General features: G+C 37.7%; 2 protein-coding genes across 4 annotated transcripts; both read left to right on the top strand.

Moving 5' to 3' along the window:
• Positions 1 to 510: 510 nt before the first annotated feature.
• MOS (MOS proto-oncogene, serine/threonine kinase) lies at positions 511 to 6,061 on the top strand. Of its 3 annotated transcripts, none has more exons than XM_081952390.1 (4): positions 511 to 653; positions 2,160 to 2,261; positions 2,631 to 2,826; positions 4,188 to 6,061. In XM_081952390.1, the coding sequence occupies exon 4, from the start codon at positions 4,194 to 4,196 to the stop codon at positions 5,232 to 5,234; it is 1,041 nt and encodes a 346-aa protein (XP_081808516.1). In that variant the 5' UTR covers positions 511 to 653; positions 2,160 to 2,261; positions 2,631 to 2,826; positions 4,188 to 4,193; the 3' UTR covers positions 5,235 to 6,061. The 3 variants fall into 3 exon arrangements, with proteins under 3 accessions (XP_081808516.1, XP_081808518.1, XP_081808517.1); XM_081952391.1 differs by lacking the exon at positions 511 to 653 and adding an exon at positions 1,671 to 1,881; XM_081952392.1 differs by lacking the exon at positions 2,160 to 2,261 and having other exon boundaries at positions 532 to 653; positions 2,629 to 2,826.
• An 8,608-nt stretch (positions 6,062 to 14,669) lies between these two features.
• Positions 14,670 to 17,173, top strand: RPS20 (ribosomal protein S20). Its single transcript, XM_081953095.1, has 4 exons — positions 14,670 to 14,821; positions 16,306 to 16,405; positions 16,770 to 16,843; positions 16,946 to 17,173. The coding sequence occupies exons 1-4, from the start codon at positions 14,819 to 14,821 to the stop codon at positions 17,126 to 17,128; spliced, it is 360 nt and encodes a 119-aa protein (XP_081809221.1). The 5' UTR covers positions 14,670 to 14,818; the 3' UTR covers positions 17,129 to 17,173.
• Positions 17,174 to 19,536: the final 2,363 nt, after the last annotated feature.

Below are 19,536 nucleotides of genomic sequence, written 5' to 3'. Positions count from 1 at the left end.
ATAATGTAATATTAATTCTAAAGGTTTATTTAAAATTTAAATGACAGATTAATTAATATAAATTCAGAAAACACCATCCAACCCAATTCTATCTCCAGTTCAGAAACTTAGTACTACAACTTGTAGCTATTCATTACTACTATTTGTAAGTATGTATCCACTACTACTTGTAACTTCCATTCCTACAAGAGGACTAGAACTTATTATTTCTCAGTTTCTACTTCAGCATCATAACCTATTGCAGCCTCAAAAGCTTTAGAAAAAGAATAGCTATTAAAGTATGTATAAGGCAGCATAAGAACTCCAAATATATGGCACAAAATTATTTCTTTAGTTCAAAGAGAGTTTACAAAGGCCAGATAAGTTTCTCTATATAGGTAATTCCTTCGCTTTGATGATCTATCAGAGTAATTTCTTCAACCAAACCACTGATGATTAAAAACAACAAGGCCGCAGGTGACAAATATAATCAGAAAGAAGAACCAACTCTGCAAAAGCTTACAGTCCTTTATAATAAACATTGATTTGACTTGTTCTTGAAACCAATTTGAAGTAGCTGACTTAAAGTTAAGCAAATCTGAATCATAACATTCCAAAGTAGAAGTCCTAAAGCTCCAAGGGCTGAATTTTTGCAGGAGTGAATGCTTTCAAAGGTAAGATTTAAGAATATTTGATAATTGATATCATTTGAAAGACTCAAATATGTATCGATAGATTCCCTTTACCTGAGACTGAATTAGCCAAATCTGTTGTAAGGCACTTTCAAACACAAGAATGATTCTCCAAAGACAGATCAACTATGTCTAATGTAGACATGGCTTCTAAGTATTTTGCCTAAGAAAGATTCAGTTCATTATCTACAGTACACCCAATCTCTACACCCAAACATAAAGTCAGAAAGCTAACTGTTGTGGACATAACTGGGCTTTTTCCCTTCTCATTTTGGTCCACTCATTTTGAGAATCATTAGCAACATATTCAACCTCCAAATCCTTAGCTGACTTTTAGTGTTAATAGTATCCCATTAATTAGCTCAACTCCAAAGACCCAATAGATCCTTTGAAAATCTTGGGAATAAACCTCCAGGTTTAGTCAATGATCCTGCAAATGTATGGATCTCTGCTTGTACAGAAGAGCATTGAAATTTAATTACCTATTTTTGTGATCTTTATAAATTAAACCTTAATTCATGTGAGAGTGGCTATGAGAGGGAGCACTGTCATCAAATACCTTAGGACAATAGTCCATAACTCTCAATCCTGGAAAACCCATTCATATGTACATAAACTACATCAGAAGATTCTTCTGTATCAGAAGAATTTACTCCTGCAGGCATTAAAGTGTCTAAGGTCAAACTCTTGAACAGGGCAAGATCTTGTATGTGACACAGGTTGACTATTTGTTAAACCTCCCAATGAGGTTGTATAAACTAAATTTTTAAAGTCAATACTTGCTGCATTAATCTCTAATGAAGGTGTCAGATTTGAAATAGGTATGCCCAAAACTGAACATGGGGCTTGGAGGGAAGTTCTTTGTTATGGTTAAAAGTTTTGTTTCTCTCAGTGAAACTAGCACCTCTCACTTTAATGGATGACAATGCTTCTCCATTGGCTTGTAGAAAATAAATTACCCAACATTGGTCTATGTAAAGAATAGCTGATCAAGCCAAAATGAACATATATAAAAGCTGGGAAATGCAGACTTACAATCCAAAATCAGCTTCCTAAGATAGCTGCTTATTATCATGAACACCTGGAAATCTGTGAATTACATGAGCACAATTGAGCAAAAGGAAATAATTCTTTAGTTAGGAATAGCATCCTACCTTCTGCCTTTCTCTATACATGGAATATTATGTCCATTCCGGAGAAATAGAAACAGGTAATAAAAGTGTTCAGTGCATATCCATTATGCCCTATTGAAGCATTGGAGAGGGGGGGATTCTTCAAGGAGAAATGTGTGTTTATTTTTAAAAGATATTGAAGTTCTCCTGAGACAGAGAGTTAAACATGTTTGGTTTTTGTAGAACTTTTATTCCCTCTATTTTTATTTTTAATTATACATTGAAAAAGTTACATAGCATCACAAATGCTATCACATAACCACTAGCGATTCCACTAAGAAACTAATAGCATTTTTTTCCTCTTTGTTTTTGTAAGACACAGAACATTGGTTTTCATTCAATGAATGCAAAATAACATGAAAGCCACAGATTCTCTACTGCAATCAATAGTAAACTAACCTACAACCAAACTAGGAAAGTATAATTATTTTATTATTACTATGAAGTATAACTATTGTACAAAGGAAGAAAAAAGGATTAGCATAATTCTATATTAACTAAGTAGCTCTTTTAAGGAAAGGAAATTGGTTATAGACTTGGAACAAAGGATTCAATTTGATATGCTGTTAAACATAACCTATTCAAACTACCATTAAACATTTCATGGCTAATCCCCTTATGGAATATAATTAGAGTTAGGAAGTCAAGTTATCTGTATTTGACTCTATCCAGCCCAGATTAAGAAGACCAAAACATAATTTCTTTGAAGTAATAGCTATTTAGTTTACTGCATAAGTAAGTCAGTATTTCAAACAACTTAACGGTTTTCTCCCATTGTATCGCAGAGTTTTCACTCCTGCTGTTTTGATAGCCACCAATCAACAATCCTTGAGGGCTGACATAAGAAGATCCTTTATAACAAAAGATTGTCCCCATGAAGAAATAGACTATCAGAAATTATTGTTGCTGAATAGATAGCATACTTATTGAAATTTGAACTTATATAAGTATCTACTTGGAGATAAGAATCCAAACACTACAAGGCAAGTAGCAAAATTCTACAGCATACTGAATATGAAAATCCCTTAAGGAGCACCAAACATAGCTAAGTTTTTTTTTAATTGATTTTTTGTTATATCACAGAGCTACCTATTTAGCACCTATTTGTCATCTGAATAAAGAATTTGATAAAATAGCTTAAAATAAGTAGGTCTTAAACATTCTAATATTTCAAATTTTAAAAGTTTAATAATTTGTTCTATATTATTTTAAGAAGTTAATAAAAACACTATCCAGTCATGGGAGTTTTTATAACAAATTACACATTTGAGCTTCTCTTTTTTATGACTCCTACTAACAGCATACATTTTTATCTATGCTCATGTGTTCTTACCTGGATTTTACAATTTTACTTGTAAAACATGTATTATATCAGTCAGTGACTATTATTGATTCTTAAAATTGCCCCTCTGAGGCTCAGTACAGTAATTTACAATTCAGCAGCTATTTAAAGGCCAATCAAAGAAAGAAGTAACCCTTTGATCTCTGCTGTTCTGATCTCAGCAAGATTCCCACTGAAGTAATTTACCTCTGAAAGAAAACTGTTATTAGTGCCAGCGGTTACCACTTTGGTTTATAAAAGGGAGTAGGAGTTGTTAATGAAGTGATTGTAACAAGTCAAAATTCCTTTTATTAATTTCACCCATAGTACTTGTTTAAAAAACATACCTAAAATACCCAGAATTATAATATATAAACAATCTGTTTTGTAAAATTGCAGCTAATAGTTCGTTAATTAGTTATGTAGCTCCATAAAATTATCACTTCCAGGAGACTTTTTGCTTTTAACTGCTGCTCAAGGATGCAAAAAGTTGATTTCTTTTTCACAAGAATGAAATACCTGCAGATGTTTACCTGCTATACAGTTTAAAATGAGGAAAATTCTGACAGAGAATTGTGTCGCGCGCCATGTAATGGCATGAGCTTCCATTCCTGTCCCAGCTCCTGTCTACCTAGTGGTTGAAAAGCATGCAAATGCAAGTAGATTAATAGGTACTACTTTGGTGGGAAGGCCTTCCGTATACCTTTGGCTGGTCACATGTCCATGGAAAATCTCTTTGGACCACACTGTCTCTTGAAGAAGAAACAAAAATGACCAAAGTCCACCCTGGAGTCTGACATAACTAGATAGGGAAACCTTTAATTTACCTATCATCTGAAACTGATTGGCATTTATTAACTGATAATAGCGTTTATGGAAAGTATATAGTAACTTGGTATACCATATTGTACTATAAAAGTATATAGTACAAAAGAACAGAAGAGTATTGAATTTGCATTTACTTTCTATTTTAGAAACATTTTCCCTCTTTGTTAATCTAGTTTTGCCTAATTTTTTCCTTAGATAATCATGCCATCCCCTCTTCCTCTTAATCGTCTTCTCCATCTGGAATTCTCTCCATCTCTGAATGCACGTCCCTGCAGTAGCCCTTTGGTCTGTCCTGCCAAAGGAGAAAAGTTCTTTGGGGTAGGAAGCACATCTAGGATTCGTCGGCTACCCCCCCACTTAGCTTGGTGTTCAATTGACTGGGATCAGTTATGTCTTCTGCATCTCCTGGGCTCTGGTGGGTTTGGTTCTGTTTACAAGGCAACTTACCATGGAGCTACAGTGGCTGTAAAACAAGTGAAGAGATGCAGTAAGAACCATTTGGCATCACGGCAAAGCTTCTGGGCAGAACTAAATGTAGCACGTCTTGACCATAACAATGTGGTACACATAGTAGCTGCTAGCACATGTACCCCTACTAGTCAGGATAGTTTGGGTACCATAATTATGGAATATGCAGGTAATTGCACTCTACATCATGTTATTTATGGGACTGGTTATTTAACAGGAAATAACGATGGCCTTAAATGTGACTATGGGTTTTTGAGTACAGCTCAAGCTGTCATTTACTCCTGTGATATTGTGGCAGGGTTAATGTTTCTCCATTCTCAGTTAATTGTGCATCTGGATTTAAAACCTGCTAACATATTCATAACAGAACATAATATTTGTAAGATTGGAGACTTTGGATGCTCTCAAAAGCTAGACGATAGCGAATCTTCAGAACTACATCTTTGTCATCAAGGGGGAACATACACACATCGTGCTCCTGAACTTCTTAAAGGTGAGAAAATCACACCCAAGGCAGATATCTATTCTTTTGCTATTACTCTCTGGCAAATGGTAACCCAGCAAGAGCCTTATCTAGGTGAGCGCCAGTATATACTTTACTCTGTGGTAGCATGTAACCTGCGCCCCTCTCTAAATGCAGCTGTGTTTAAAGGTTCAGCCATCGGCCAACAACTTGAGACAGTAATTGAAAGCTGTTGGAGAGCTGATGTAGCCGAGCGTCCTAGTGCAGAATGTCTCCTTCACGATCTTCATTGCTTGCCTGTAGTAGTGTAAACAGATTTTGTCTTATCTTTTGCTACTTGTATTATTATCTTTGTCCTAGCTAAAGTGTATGTTATTGATCTTAACTTTGATGCTTTCAAGAAATATATACATACTCTAGACATGAAGTTATTTGAAAGAGTGACAAGTTTTTTCTGCTTGTTAGGATTCACAGTATTCAGTTTCTCAATTATTTATTTATTTTTGAAAGATGCATTCACCTCTTAACACCACAATAAAACAAAGAATCCAAAAATTTGTGCTGTGAACCTTTGGACAAATTATGATGTGCTATTCTCCCTGCCCCATTAAACATTAATATCAATAAAATGTTAACTATTTTTGAATTACTGCAATTCAAAATATGTAAAGAATATATATGTAACTTTAAACATGGTAGTGTATGATTGAAAACCTTAAATAAGAAAGATATTTAACTACAGTTTTTGTATATATTTTCTGAAACAATTTTTTCAATAAGAAAATAACTGCAGGTGTTCATTTATTTCTACCATGTAAATTGGGAAGGAAGCTATTGTAGAAATTCCTAGTTCACATATATTATTTCTCTTCCTTCGATGCCATCTTCCATATAATAAATGCAAAAATTTATTATTATAGTTAAAATATTGGTCTTATTAATTAATCAAGTGTATATTCTTTTACTGGTCTTTTAAAAGAAATTACTTCCTATGCTTTCTGCCAAAATAAATTGTAAACTTTCTTAAAAAATATTTGTCAAGCGTACAAAAGTTACAAAAGGTTTTGTTCATTTGAAAAGATACTTAAAAGGCAGCATACTTATTGTAGCTTATTTCAGAGAACAAATTCTAATCTAATCCTATGTATACTTATTCAGTATTCACTGAAATTAGTAGAAACTATTTTAATAAAAAAAATAAATTTATACTGAGAGTCTGTATTATTTTGTAAAAATGTTAAAAATAAAACAGGAGAGTTTGGTTTGTGATGCATATCTATACAAAGCTCTAAGCCAAATGTTGAAGAAAATATCTGCTCCTACTACTCTTCTTTATAATATAATGTACATTATTATTGTTATCTTTAAAATTTTGAACAATAAGATTTTGATTTTAAATTAGAATTACAAAGCATCTAGAAATAAGATAAACCAAAAATGTCCTTAATCTATTTAGCTTAACTTTTATTGATTACATTTCATTTATATTTAGAACTTTAAATAATTTGACCAACTAAGAACAGTTTAAATATTAATTTATGACTACAGAATTTGTGATCAATTATATGAGTTTTTATATGACCCTTTTATATGACCTTATATGAGTTTTTATATGACCCTTTTTTCCTATGAATCACGAATATGATCACAGTTCAGAGTGGTCCTGCAAGAACAACAGATTCTGTTTCAGCAGAAATGTCCATTTCTATAGTACCATGATGGAAAACCTATGGCACCATGCCAGAGGTGGCAAGCAGAGCCTCTCTGTGGGCACGTGCTCCATTGCCAGCTGCTCCTCTGGTTACCAGTGTGCACATGGGCACTGTCTAGCTGGTCTTCGCTGATGTTTTTCAGGCCATTTTCAGGCCGTTTTCTAGGCCGTTTTTGGCTTGAAAACAGCCCGAAAAGACGCCCTGAAAATAGTCCGAAAAATGACCAAACAGCAAGCATGCATGTGCTGGGCAGTTGGTCTTTGGGTTTACGACATTCTGGCACACGCACATGCATGCACATTCTGGTTTGGGCACTAAGTGCCGAAAAGGTTCGCCATCACTGCTATAGTACGTCAACATCTAATGTTATAGATTGTGTTTTTACAAAACTGATAGAATTGAATAGTTACAATTCCAATTATTACATTAAAAGAACAGTCTTTACAATAGTATGGCTTTATGAAATCTGTATTTTAGAGATTTTAAATAGCTGCTGCAGTTTAATCACTAAATAGTGGTTAAAAAAACCAGGGAACAGCTGATACTCCTGAATTTTTGCTGACAATTTTCCACTTCAGTATCTACTGAAAAAAATGTCACTCCCCTTCCATATCTAAAATTGTCCTATGATTAATTTTAGAAAAATAAAATATTGGATAACTTGCTATGCAGGATGTTCTATAAATACATGAAAATACAGGTTTTTGAGTACTGAAATAAGACTTCCACCTTAACTGATTTTTTTCCCCCTTATAGAGTGATTATCCCTTAGCTGACATCTACTTGCATCTGTAAATAAAAACATAAATAGCACATAAAGAAAAATATTGCTGTACCTGATTGTTATCCAGGTAGGTAGATCAGGCCAGGAAATTCAATAGGAAGGTTAGAAAAGGACTTTTAAAAAATTATTGGAAGTTTGATTATGCTGTTCCTCTTCATCCTCATTCTTCAATGAGAGAGCAGCTGCCTGAGCAGCTTCCACGTGTTATTTTGACTTAGGCAATGTATTCTGTATATATTATCAAGATAATCTTCCTTACACTCTCTTTATAATTATTTCCACACCTAAATGGAATGACTAGGTGTTATGTCTCCAAAATCTGAGTTTCTATGTTCTCTAATAGAACACTACATGAATATTTTAATACCATACTATGCTCTTGTTGACATAGTTAGCAATTAAATTCCCATTTTATTACAGTTTATCCACAACTCAGTGTTTCACATCATTTCACTAATTTAAACTCTACAGTAGAATTCTTCCACCTCAGTTCAGAAACTAAAAAGAAAAGAAAAGACATTCAGCTATATTTCATGTTACTTCAATAAATTTAACTGCTAAACATATACTGTATTATAAGGTAAGTCTTTAAACCTAGGTCAACTTTTGTTGATTTCAGAGACATATCCTGAAAATTTTCTTGGCAACACTGTGGAACTGATTTGCCATTGCCACCTTTTGGAAAATGTCATTGTACAGGCTAGGAAAACATCATGTTCTCCTATATTCCTATGATATTTTCAACCTGTTTTCATTTAGATAAATAATATTAATTTCTTCGCTAATTGCCTAAGGTTGTTGAAACACCAAACCTTTTTTTAAAAAAAATGTTTTGCAAAAACAATGTCTTTCAATTTTGGGTTATAGACTTTTCGTGTATATTATTCCTTGAACAAGTATGCTACTCTGTTTCTCCCTGTCTTGTCATTTCACTTCTACACTGAGATAGCACTATTGTACTTTCTCACACACTGTGCTTAAAGTCAAATGTTCAATTTCTTATAGTTCACATGGTTGTATTATAGTTAACATGGAATTCACTTTTTTTCTTTGTATCCTAGGAGAGAAATATTTGCTTCTACCTACTCTCAACCTTGCAAGTAGGCAAGCATCTTCATCACTAGGCCACCAAATTATATGACAAAATTGCCTGCAAAAATAATGATTTAGTTCAAAGATTGTATACCTCTTTTTTGTTGTCAGTAGCCATCTAGTGGCTTATTGGAGCAATCCATTTCCGACAAATTTAAGTTTACAATACTGAACTATTATCAATTTTGCTTCAGTATTACCTATGACATTATGAAAACAAAAGTTTTCCATCAACTGAAATTGAAAGCCTTTGACAAAGTTGAAGCTAACTATACATTTAAGGAGAAATTGTTAATATTCTAAAGAATCATAAGATTTTGTTTTTGTTATGGAGCCATTATGTCATCACCATAGATTTATAAAAGTTAATGAAAATATACTGTTTTTCAATTGGTAAAGTGAATAAAAATCAAATATAAAATAATTGCAGATCTGATTCGACTTGTGAAATAATTTTTAGATAAAGTAGTACTCAGCAAATTTTGTACTCAATTTTTTTTGATACAAACATTTTGTCCCAGTACTCATTGTTTATTTGGTATTTAATGCACAAGCTAGAACTTATTGGTGATAACTGCCTTGTGACTCACTATACTATTCCTTATGGGAAAAAAATGTTGATAGTTACTAGTTTTGGTATTCATCACACCTCCTGGAACTAAATAATGATGAGTACTAAGGTATCACTCTAATTAGGTTTAATGGTAAAATTATTTTGTAACTGTCCTTGAATAATCTGATACACTTAATATAAATATTACTTAATAGTAATAGTAATATCCTGATATTTTAGCATTGTTAAAATTCAAATGCAACTTTCCCAATACGATGCATTCGAAACTGCTTGGACTACCAGTATATTTCCCAAAATTTCCAGGCAGCATGTTTCCCACCAACTAGGATTTCTGAGACTTTTAGTAATTTAGTAATGTAGTAATTTAAACCAAGTGTAATAAGGCTCAATTCAATTATTTGAATTAAATAGAATAAAAATAACCAGTTATTTAGACAGGTGTCTACCCAGCTCCTTTGTAATAATAAACGAACAAAACACCAAATTCCTTACCTGCTTGATTCTAAGAGTTGGAAAACCCCTCTTAGTCTAAGTGTGTTTCTGGTGTGTCTGCGTAACGTCTAATCGGTGTTTCTTAACATCAATCAAGTTTCAGATGAATGGACTCCAACTTCCAGGATTGATGTCTTGGGGGTTGAAGTCCGCACATCTTTAAATTTGATTGAGATTGAGAAACACTGAGCTACTTGACACAATTACTCGAATAGAATAGAATTCTTTACTGGCCGAATGTGATTTGTTAGATCGGGTAGTGAGAAGACAGACACTGGCTTAATGTAACAGCAGCTCTTTATTGTAATGCAACAAGTCTGTACAATCCAGCAACTTTTTGGTCTGACAGCAGCCCTTTTATAGGGAGCTGTCAGACTTCTTAACCAATAGGATTCAATCTCTGTTCCCGCCTGAACAGAGGACCTTGTTGGAAACTATAGCAGACAGAGTTAATATCTAACACCCCTCCCCTCTTAGTTAGGATGTTTCTATTGGTCACGTAATCCCGTAGGTAGGGGGGGGTTGTTTCATCCTACTAGATCTGCGAAGTTCATTTGGAACCGGTTCTTTGGGCAGGTCGGACGGGCCTGTCTGCTCTCCAGCTCCGCTCGGTGGAACCTCCTGGAACCTTTCCCAGGATGCGGCTGAAGCTTCTAGGATTTGCTCATTTGGAGCTCGCTGTGGGCCTGCAACAGATTCAGATAAGTCCCCCGTTACCCTTGGGCTTGAGTTGGCTGTAGAGGGAGTGAGCGCTTGCTCCTTTTGGGTAGGGCCTTGGCTGAGTTGTTCGGGAGTTTCGTCTGGTGTTCTGAGATTGGAGTGGGAGAGGCGACCACAGAGTTGGTCAACATGCCTCCTCCAATTTCTACCATACTCTAGCTCTAGCAGATAAGAGTGAGGCCCGGTGATGCCTATCACCGTAGCAGGGATCCACAGAGTTCCCCCAGCGTAGTTGTGGGCGTATACCGAGTCCCCTATGCTAAAGTTTCAAATTTTGCTTGTTGAGTGAGGGGGCGATACAGCAGAATAGTTTGGGTGTAGCCGGACTAAGTGGGATCTTAGCCAGCGACCCATGAGAAGCTCGGCAGAGAGTCAGCTGTCAGCAGTCGCTTGACTGCGGCGAATGCGGCAGCCTCGGCTCGGCCCCAGGACTACTTGGCTTTCTTGGCTAGAAGACGGTGAAGCGGTTCAGCAACAGTGGCTTTTTGTTTAAGAAAGACGCTGTAGAAATTAAGGAGCCCGAGGAATGCCTGCAGTTAGGTTTGTGTACAGGGTGTGGGGGCTTCCTGGATTGCTTTTACTTTTTGTGATGTTGGGTGAATCCCAGAGCCAACGATCTTGTACCCCAGGAACTCGACCCTCGGTACATTAATTTTGCATTTTTCTTTTTTAAGCCAGAGGCCCTTTTCTCTAATTCTGGCCAAAACCATACAAACTCTTTTTAAAAGTTGCGCCTCGTTTGCAGTCAATACCAAGATGTCATCAAAATAGGGGACGACTCCTGGTATCCTCTCTTTGTTGTAGCGCGTTGTTAATTGTGCATTTATAGTCCGCGCAGATGCGGAATGACCTGTCGGGCTTGACCGGGGTCACAATGGGAGTTTCCCAGCGAGCGTGGTCGACTAGGATTCCCTGGCTAACTAGCTTGTCAATTTCCCTATCAATTTTTGGGCAGAGAGCAAAAGGCACTCTCCTGGGCTTCAGCCTAATCGGCACTATGTTGGGGTCCAAATTAAAAGAAATTGGCGTCCCCACATACTTACCAAGACCGGGGCTGGAGACGTCCTCAAACTCCTTAAAGATGGCCTCTGTGCCGTCTTCTTTCACGGAGTTGATTCTGGTCACCTCCAACACTAGGGCTTGGAACCAGTCAAGCCCCAGGAGGCTCTGCAGGTCGTTTCTGGCCACAGTCACCAGCAGGTTGGCGTGGAATTCCTTGAATCTTACACAGAAGGTGCCCTGGCCGATGATGGGGACCTGGTTCCCCTGATAGTCACGCAGGCTGATGTCTGGGGTGCGAAGCTGCCATTTCTTTAGATGCGGAATGGCTTGCTTCAGGGTTGACTAAGACATGATCGTTAAGGATGATACAGTGTCTATTTCAAGCTCGCAGGGAGTGTCCTCTACGAGGACAGTGATCTTCAGTTTTTTTGGCCGCCTAGTGCGGACTTGTCCTATCGCAGTGTGATGGGTAACCTTTGATTCTCTCTCTGGGCGTCCTTGAGATTTACGCCAAACCCCTGGGGTGGGCCTCTGTTGGCAGTTAGGATTGTCCTTAGGCTGCCATGTGGTGGTAGGAAATTCGCTCTGGCACACTTTGGCGATGTGCCCCTTTCGCTCGCAACGCCGGCAGGTTGCGCCTCGAAATTTGCAAGTAGACCGGGCATGGTCCCCTCCGCAGCTTGCGCAGGGTGGCATTCGTGAGTTGAATTTTTGTGCTGGTTTCGTGCGGCTACTGCACATGCGGTAGCTGTCATCTTCGCTGTCAGAGGGTTCTTGCTCAGTGACCTTGTGATGGATGCGCGTTTGCTTCTGCGCAGTTTGTGGCATGTTGTGTTGCCGCTGCAAGGCTTCTGCGGACTTGTCTGCGGATTCGGAAGTTCGGACCTCATCGAGTGCGATCTGCAGAGACATGTTTGATTTGGCCAGCAAACGTCTCTGCAGATTAATGTCCGCACACCGCAGATTATGCGGTCTAATATTACATTGTCCAGGTCCCGGAACTCGCAATAAGTCGCTGCCTTTCGCAGTGCCGCCACATATTGGTTGATAGATTCGCCTTCCTTCTGGTTCCTTATGTTGAATTGGTGGCGGCGAACGTGCCTTGATGGCTTGGGGGCATAGTGGATCTTCAGGGTCTGCTGCAACGCCGCCCAAGGAACCGCTTGGAGCGGAGTTGGCTGATAAGTCTTTTGCGGTTTTGAAAACCTCTCTGCCGCAGTACACCAGAAAGAAGTTCTTTTTCCTGGTGTCGGGGATGCCCATGAGGTCGTTTGCCTCTAGGAAGCATTCGAATCGTAACATATACGATTCCCAGTGTTCGATCATCGGGTCATACAGAGTTGGCGGGGCATGCATCGCCATTCTCGGTTGAGCGGTTCGAATTTTACCGCTCAACATGGTAGCTCAATTGCCACGCCAAATTCTGGGCTGGATCTACTTGCTCGTTCTTCGCCTATCTGCCTCTCAATCCCATCCTCGTCGCCAGTGTTAGATCGGGGAGTGAGAAGGCAGACACTGGCTTAACGTAACAACAGCTCTTTATTGTAATGCAACAAGTCTGTACAATCCAGCAACTTCTTGGTCTGAGAGCAGCCCTTTTATAGGGAGCTGTCAGACCTCTTAACCAATAGGATTCAATCTCTGTTCCCGCCTGAACAGAGGACCTTGTTGTAAACTATAGCAGACAGAGTTAATATCTAACATGATTGGACACATAAGGAATTTATCTTCGGTATATATGCTTTCAGTGTACATAAGGAGAATAAAATACATTCATCAAGGTGGATTTTAGAAGAAAACCACCTCTTACAATACTAGATAACACAGTATCAACAGTAGAGTCCTTCAAGTTTCTAGATTATATCATATCTCAAGACTTAAAATGGACACCTAACATCAAAAACATCATTAAAAAAGCACAACAAAGAATGTTCTTTCTGCGTCAACTCAGAAAGCTCAAACTGCCCAAAGAGCTGCTGATTCAATTCTACAGAGGAATTACTGAGTCTGTCATCTGCACCTCCATAACTGTCTGGTTTGGCTCTGCAAACAAACAAGACAAACACAGACTTCAACGGATTAGAACTGCAGAAAAAACAATTGCTACCAACCTGCCTTCCATTGAGGACCTGTATACTGCACGAGTCAAAAAGAGGGCTGTGAAAATATCTACAGACAGACCCCTCACATTCTGGACATAAATTGTTTCAACTTCTACCTGCAAAACAACGCTATAGGGTCGTGATGGTGAACCTATGGCATGCGTGCCACAGGTGGCATGCGGAGCAATTTCTGAGGGCACGCGTTGCCCTATCAGCTCCAGCGCACATGTGTGCACTGGCCAGATGATTTTCGGTCTTGATTTTCAGCAATTTTTCAGCAAAATGGGAATGGACTTTCGGTTTGCGCGTTGAGCTTTTTTTCGCCTTCTGGAGGCTTCAGGGAAGCCTCCTGAAGCCTCCGGTGGGCAAAAAAACGCCCAATGTGCAAACTGGAAGTTCAGGAATGTTGGGCTTCAGGGCCTCCAGGGAGGTAGGGGAGGCTGTTTTCACCCTCTCCAGGCTCCAGGAAAGCGGTGCGCACAGTGCGGGCCAGGGGGGGGATTAATGTGTGTATGCACAGGGGGCATGCCACAGGGGGCATTAAATTATGGGGGTGGGCACACGAGCATGCGTGATAGCACGCGTGCTCATGTTTTTGGCACCCGAAGCGAAAAAGGTTCGCCATCACTGCTATAGGGCACTGCACACCAGAACAACTAGACACAAGAAGAGTTTTTTCCAGAATGCCATCATTCTGCTAAACAAATAATTCCCTCAACACTGTCAAATAATTTACTAAGACTGTTACTATTATTTCTCTTTTCCTTACTAGTAGCTTCCAACTTATGACCATAACCATGTTGCTTGTATCTTTCAATTATTGTTTTTGTTTCCTAATACGATTTGATAGCTTATTAGTAACCTTGACTGTCACTAAGTGTTGTATCTTTTTATTCTTGAATCTTGATGAATGTATTTTATTCTCCTACTGTACACTGAGACCATGGGCACCAAAGACAAATTCCTTGTGTTCCTAACGGCTAATCTTAAATAATAGCCTATTTGGACTCAATAGGGATCATTTTACTCTCCTCCAAAGTAATTCTAAAAAGTGACAGGAGAGAACGCCACCTTCTCCAGACGATGGTTCTGGGAGAGACCAACCACATCCACACCTCCACTCCACTGTTTTCTGGCGCCAATAGGAGCAGCCGCTCTCTCTGAGGCTATGCCTGCAGATCTTCCACTACCCATTACGTTTCTGGCCGTAACGATATCAGTTCCGGGACAAAGGGCAAGAGGCGGGGAATGGTTCTCCCTCAGACTATATAAAGGCTGCCTCTTTAACGAGAGCTTCCTTTGGGTGGTTGTCTGTGCTGCGGCTTGTCCTTTTGTCTCCTGACTCACCGCTGTTCCCTGGGCCTCTGGTGCTCACTTCGGCCGGGATTAAGTCGGTCAGGAAGGCTTCGCGGCAACTATGGTGAGAGGAGGAAGCGGGGAGCCCCGCGCCGAGGGTTGGGGGAGGGGAAGGATGTACGAGCGGCGCGAGAACTCTTAGGCCGCCTGCCTGCCCGGCCGCACGCGCCTGCGTCGTGCTCTCTGCCGGCGCGCGCCTTTTTCTCTGCCTGCCCAAAGGCGCTTCCTGACTCGATAGACACTGGAACAAGACGAGCCTGTTCGTTGGAGAGGGGAAAGGGCGAAGTCCTGTGTTCGCTATTCCATGCGTGTCTTTTGTGGTCCAACTTTTTTGCCGCTGGGCTTGAAGTCCCGCGCGGGTCGGAAAGGTGCCTGCAGATGGCCCAGTGCAGGGGTTCCCAAACTTGTCAACTTTAAGACTTGTGGACTTCAATTCCCAGAATTCTCCAGCCAGCATAGCTGGCTGGAGAATTCTGGGAATTGAAGTCCACAAGTCTTAAAGTTGACAAGTTTGAAGACCTCTAGTCCAGTAAGATGCGTGGGAAGGGCTACCTAAATACTTAATCGTACGGGGACCACTAAGCGGAGAAAGGAGGAAGGGGTACGAAGGAGACCTAGATCTCAATCTCTTTTCATTGGATGTTATTTCAAGTTTTCTGGATGTGTTCCGATTCTTAGAAGGCTTAAAATGTACCCCGAATTGTACTAAAACTAGAATTCTACCGAGCTAGGTATTTCCTGTCTCCCTCTCCTGTTCAGGTATAATAAGAACTGCTGTATTTCTGCATTTGCAACACGAAAACCAGGAAGTTTTCAAAGACTGGGAAAAACTAATTTTTCTTTAGTATGAAGACTGATAATTAGAACCTGAGGAAAATCGTATCACTTCATTATAATGCTGTCAGATTATTGCTCCTTAATTTAAAAGTTTAAAGGTTATTTTTGTATTTGAGAACATAGAATCTTGTTATAAGATAATATATTTCTATTCACTTCACAATTCTGGCTAAAATTATATAGTTCAAAAAATAATTCAATGCATTATGACAGATTTGCATATTGCAGTCAATGAAAGTTCACATTGCTTTATTAGTTAAAAATTGCATAATTTTGATTGTGCCTGTTTAAAACAGTCCCACAGTTATGATTTTCTCTTACTAGAAGCAAACTGAGCATCCTTCAGTGAATTAGGGCAACCTGTTCTCTAAGGAATGCACAGACTGCTGAACAGTCTGGAAAAAGTTTTATGCAGATATCAAAAGAGCACAGGCAAATATTTATATATTAAGATGTCAATTCTCTTATTGTGTGAAGCAGCATTACCACTTCTCAACCATTCATGGAAAGCTGATAAAATATTACTCGTTTTTAAAGCTTTTTCTAGCTTTCTTTGATAATAAGGTCTGCATATTCTACAGTTCCTAATTGTGAGCAAACCAAGAATTGAAGTTTCTTGCACACTTTTTTTTGGGTGGGGGAGAGATCGAGAAGTAGTTTGCTGTTGCTAATAGCTGAGTTGCTAATTTTCACTTTGGCGGTTTGTTATAGGCATTTAAAGATACTGGAAAGGCCCCTGTGGAACAAGAAGTAGCAATTCATCGTATCAGAATTACTTTGACAAGTCGCAATGTGAAGTCTCTTGAAAAGGGTATGTCACAAAACAGAACAAACATTTTTAAATGGTTAGTAGTAATTTACATGTTATTATCCAAGCTTGTGTGTTCTTACAAAGACATAGGGGTATCAGAATAATTTTTATTGATTCATATATTTTGTATTATTGAATCCTATATAAAGCAGCATGAATGTGTTTGGCCTGTTGTATTTTTATTGATATAGAAATAAAATGATGTATATTGGTTATATTAGTGTTACTATATAGTTGGCCATGAGGACAAAGGCTTAATTGAATTACTATGAAAAATTTATACGCTATTCTGAGCCAACATCCAAAACAATGCTAAAATGATCTGTATGTTAATGTTTAGTTAAAATTCTTGCTTTTTTTACAGTTTGTGCAGATCTCATCAGAGGTGCTAAAGAAAAAAATCTAAAAGTGAAAGGGCCTGTTCGCATGCCTACTAAGGTATCTAATTTGTGGAAAGTTTATTATTTTTTTATATATCAAATATTAAATTGTATTAGAAATAGTTTGATTATTGAATACATCTTTTTGCTTACATTTTAGACCCTGCGAATCACTACAAGAAAAACACCATGTGGTGAAGGTTCCAAAACTTGGGATCGTTTCCAAATGCGCATACATAAGCGCCTTATTGATTTACACAGTCCTTCTGAGATTGTCAAACAGATAACTTCTATCAGCATTGAGCCTGGGGTGGAAGTTGAAGTGACTATTGCCGATGCTTAAATGATTGTTACATGTATCAATAAAAGCTATTAAGTTTTTATCATTGCTGGTTGTGGTAGTGACTTTATCATGAAGATTTGAGAAGTCTACAAGTTTTAAGAAAAGGAACGTGGTGATCAAGATTCAACACAGAATTCTCTGGTTTATAAATTTGTAATTGTGTAATTGAATAGACTAAATATAACACATACACACACAAACATACTAGGATAAAAAAATAGTGCCACTCCATAATCTGATTCTTGTGTGTTTAATTCTTTGGTCCGGAAATAATTTCTAAGATGAAAAAAGGCACTAGATCAGTTGTGCGTTGTAATCTAAACCCATTTTTCATTTCTTTTAAACTATCCTGAGAATCCAGTTGTTTGAGCATTTTTTCTGAAGTCTCCAGAGTACAAGTTCAGTATATACTTTGGTCATGGATGTTGCAGCAGTTTGTGTGAAAAAGTCATAAAGTCACTTTTTCCACTTTAAGTCAGGCAGTTTTTGACTTACAACTGATAATCACAGCTGGCAGTTACAGCAGACTGAAAAAGTGACTTGTGACTTTTTCACACGGTGCAGCATCCCTATGATTACATGATCAAAATTTGGGCATTTAGCAACTGGCATATATTTATCACAATTGCAATGTCCTAAAATGGAGCAAAAGTCATAAAATGGGGCAAAGCCCACTTCCTTTCTTGCTTAGCAACAAATTTTGGACTCAATTGTAAGTTGAAGACTAGCTGCAAGTGATTTGGAGTTAAATAATACAGTCATTTATTATACCTTGCAAAGAATGTATTTGAACAGAAAGGTTCATCACAGATAAAAATATACATTTTGGTGGGTAAACATTTCTCAAAAAGGAATACAATTTATAAGGACATCACAATTGATATCCATAACACTAACAACATTCTGAAATGGATTTTTCATGGTATGTCTCCTACGCTGTTACAGAATTATGTAGACTGAGTATTTAGTAAAATCTTTACATTGGCAATGATGTTGAATGCATAACGCATAAACTTTTTAAAATTTAAGCTTGCAATAGCTTAATGGCAGGTGATTAATTATAGAAACTAGTAGAGCTTAGAAGTAAGCAACGATGGATGTTGAACTAAAATTTACTTGCTTATTCTATTGGACGTTTGAAATTGTCAAAATTTACAGGATTGGTAGCTTCAGTAATATTTGTTAATCATTATTACTCATTAAATATGAAAAATATTTTTGCCTAATGATTTTAGGTTCATTTTTTTTATTCCTTTGTTGGTTCATTTTTTTTATTCCTTTGTTAATGCCCTCTAGTGGATTATTGCAGCCACTGTAATTTTAAAAAGAGGAAACCAGACCAGTTCTAACTAACTGGCTGCTTTGTATTTGAACTTTTGTCGGAAATCTTTCTAGATGTTAACAGCTGACAAAGAATGTTGATCTCATTCAGTGCTCATTTGCAGCAGAAGCTATATTGTATTCAGTACACTATTGGATATTTATAGAAAGGCAATACACTGGCATGTAAATACATATGCAAAATATTTTTCTAACCATGTAATTTAATAGAGAAAATTGCTTATTTCCTTGCAAAATGAGTGGATTTGACCTCATATTCTCATGATAGTAATGAGTGTTTTTGCCAAGTAGAATCTCCTAAAAATCTAGTAAATTTCTATTGTGCTGGCAGTACAAAGTAATTTACACAGTAGGTGCTATATTAAGGTATGTTAAAACTTAAATGTATGCTAGTGTAGATTATCAGATTTTTCTAACGTCTGATCACCAGAAAAGGTTGAAATTCTATAGGTGTATATAAAGAAGTTGGAATATGACTCATTGAATTTTAATACATTTCACACAGTACAAAGCTCTAGTTCAATAGTACTGTCTTGGCTGAAAGAGCTTGCTGTACTCCCACAATATGCAAAGCCACAGTTTACATAATTAATGCAATTATTTAATAAGCTTTAGAATTCATATGAAGAATGAGTCATGATTTATAAGCATAGTGTGTGGGTTTATACAATAATCTAAAATCCATTTTGGCTTCTAGGTACACGTGAAGAGAATCCATGCCAGATTGTCAATAGAATAATGATATGCCTGGCAAAAAGACTTAGTGGTTTTGTTGCAGTTATTTATTTTCACAGTCTTTGCATGATATGTTGGACCATTAATTACTTAGGTTAAAAGGTAATTGGCTAGGACACTAGGTGGCAGTGAGGTGTGCTTTTCAAATATTAAATGAATTAATTCAGAGAGCATCTTGTGCGAACAAACTCCCTGATTGGCAGAGATCACTCATGTTTCAAGCTGTAATCTTCAGCTGCATTGGAAATGTCAGGAACTAAATGTTACATTTTGAATATAAAACACAATGAGCTGCAGTCCTTTCATATGCCATATTTTTCGGAGTATAAGAT

Source organism: Natrix helvetica, assembly GCF_964273705.1.
Source record: "Natrix helvetica genome assembly, chromosome: 4".
Lineage (NCBI taxonomy): Eukaryota > Metazoa > Chordata > Lepidosauria > Squamata > Natricidae > Natrix > Natrix helvetica.
The sequence above is the reverse complement of the archived record's forward strand: the minus strand, read 5'-3'. Positions and strand labels throughout refer to the sequence as shown.

Bases quoted from the DNA above. Each gene is read 5' to 3' on its own strand.
- MOS (XM_081952390.1), top strand. From the start codon at position 4,194: ATGCCATCCCCTCTTCCTCTTAATCGTCTTCTCCATCTGGAATTCTCT.
- RPS20 (XM_081953095.1), top strand. The intron at 16,406-16,769 runs GTATGTCACAAA...CTTTTTTTACAG, and splicing joins TGTGAAGTCTCTTGAAAAGG to TTTGTGCAGATCTCATCAGA. The intron at 16,844-16,945 runs GTATCTAATTTG...CTTACATTTTAG, and splicing joins CTGTTCGCATGCCTACTAAG to ACCCTGCGAATCACTACAAG.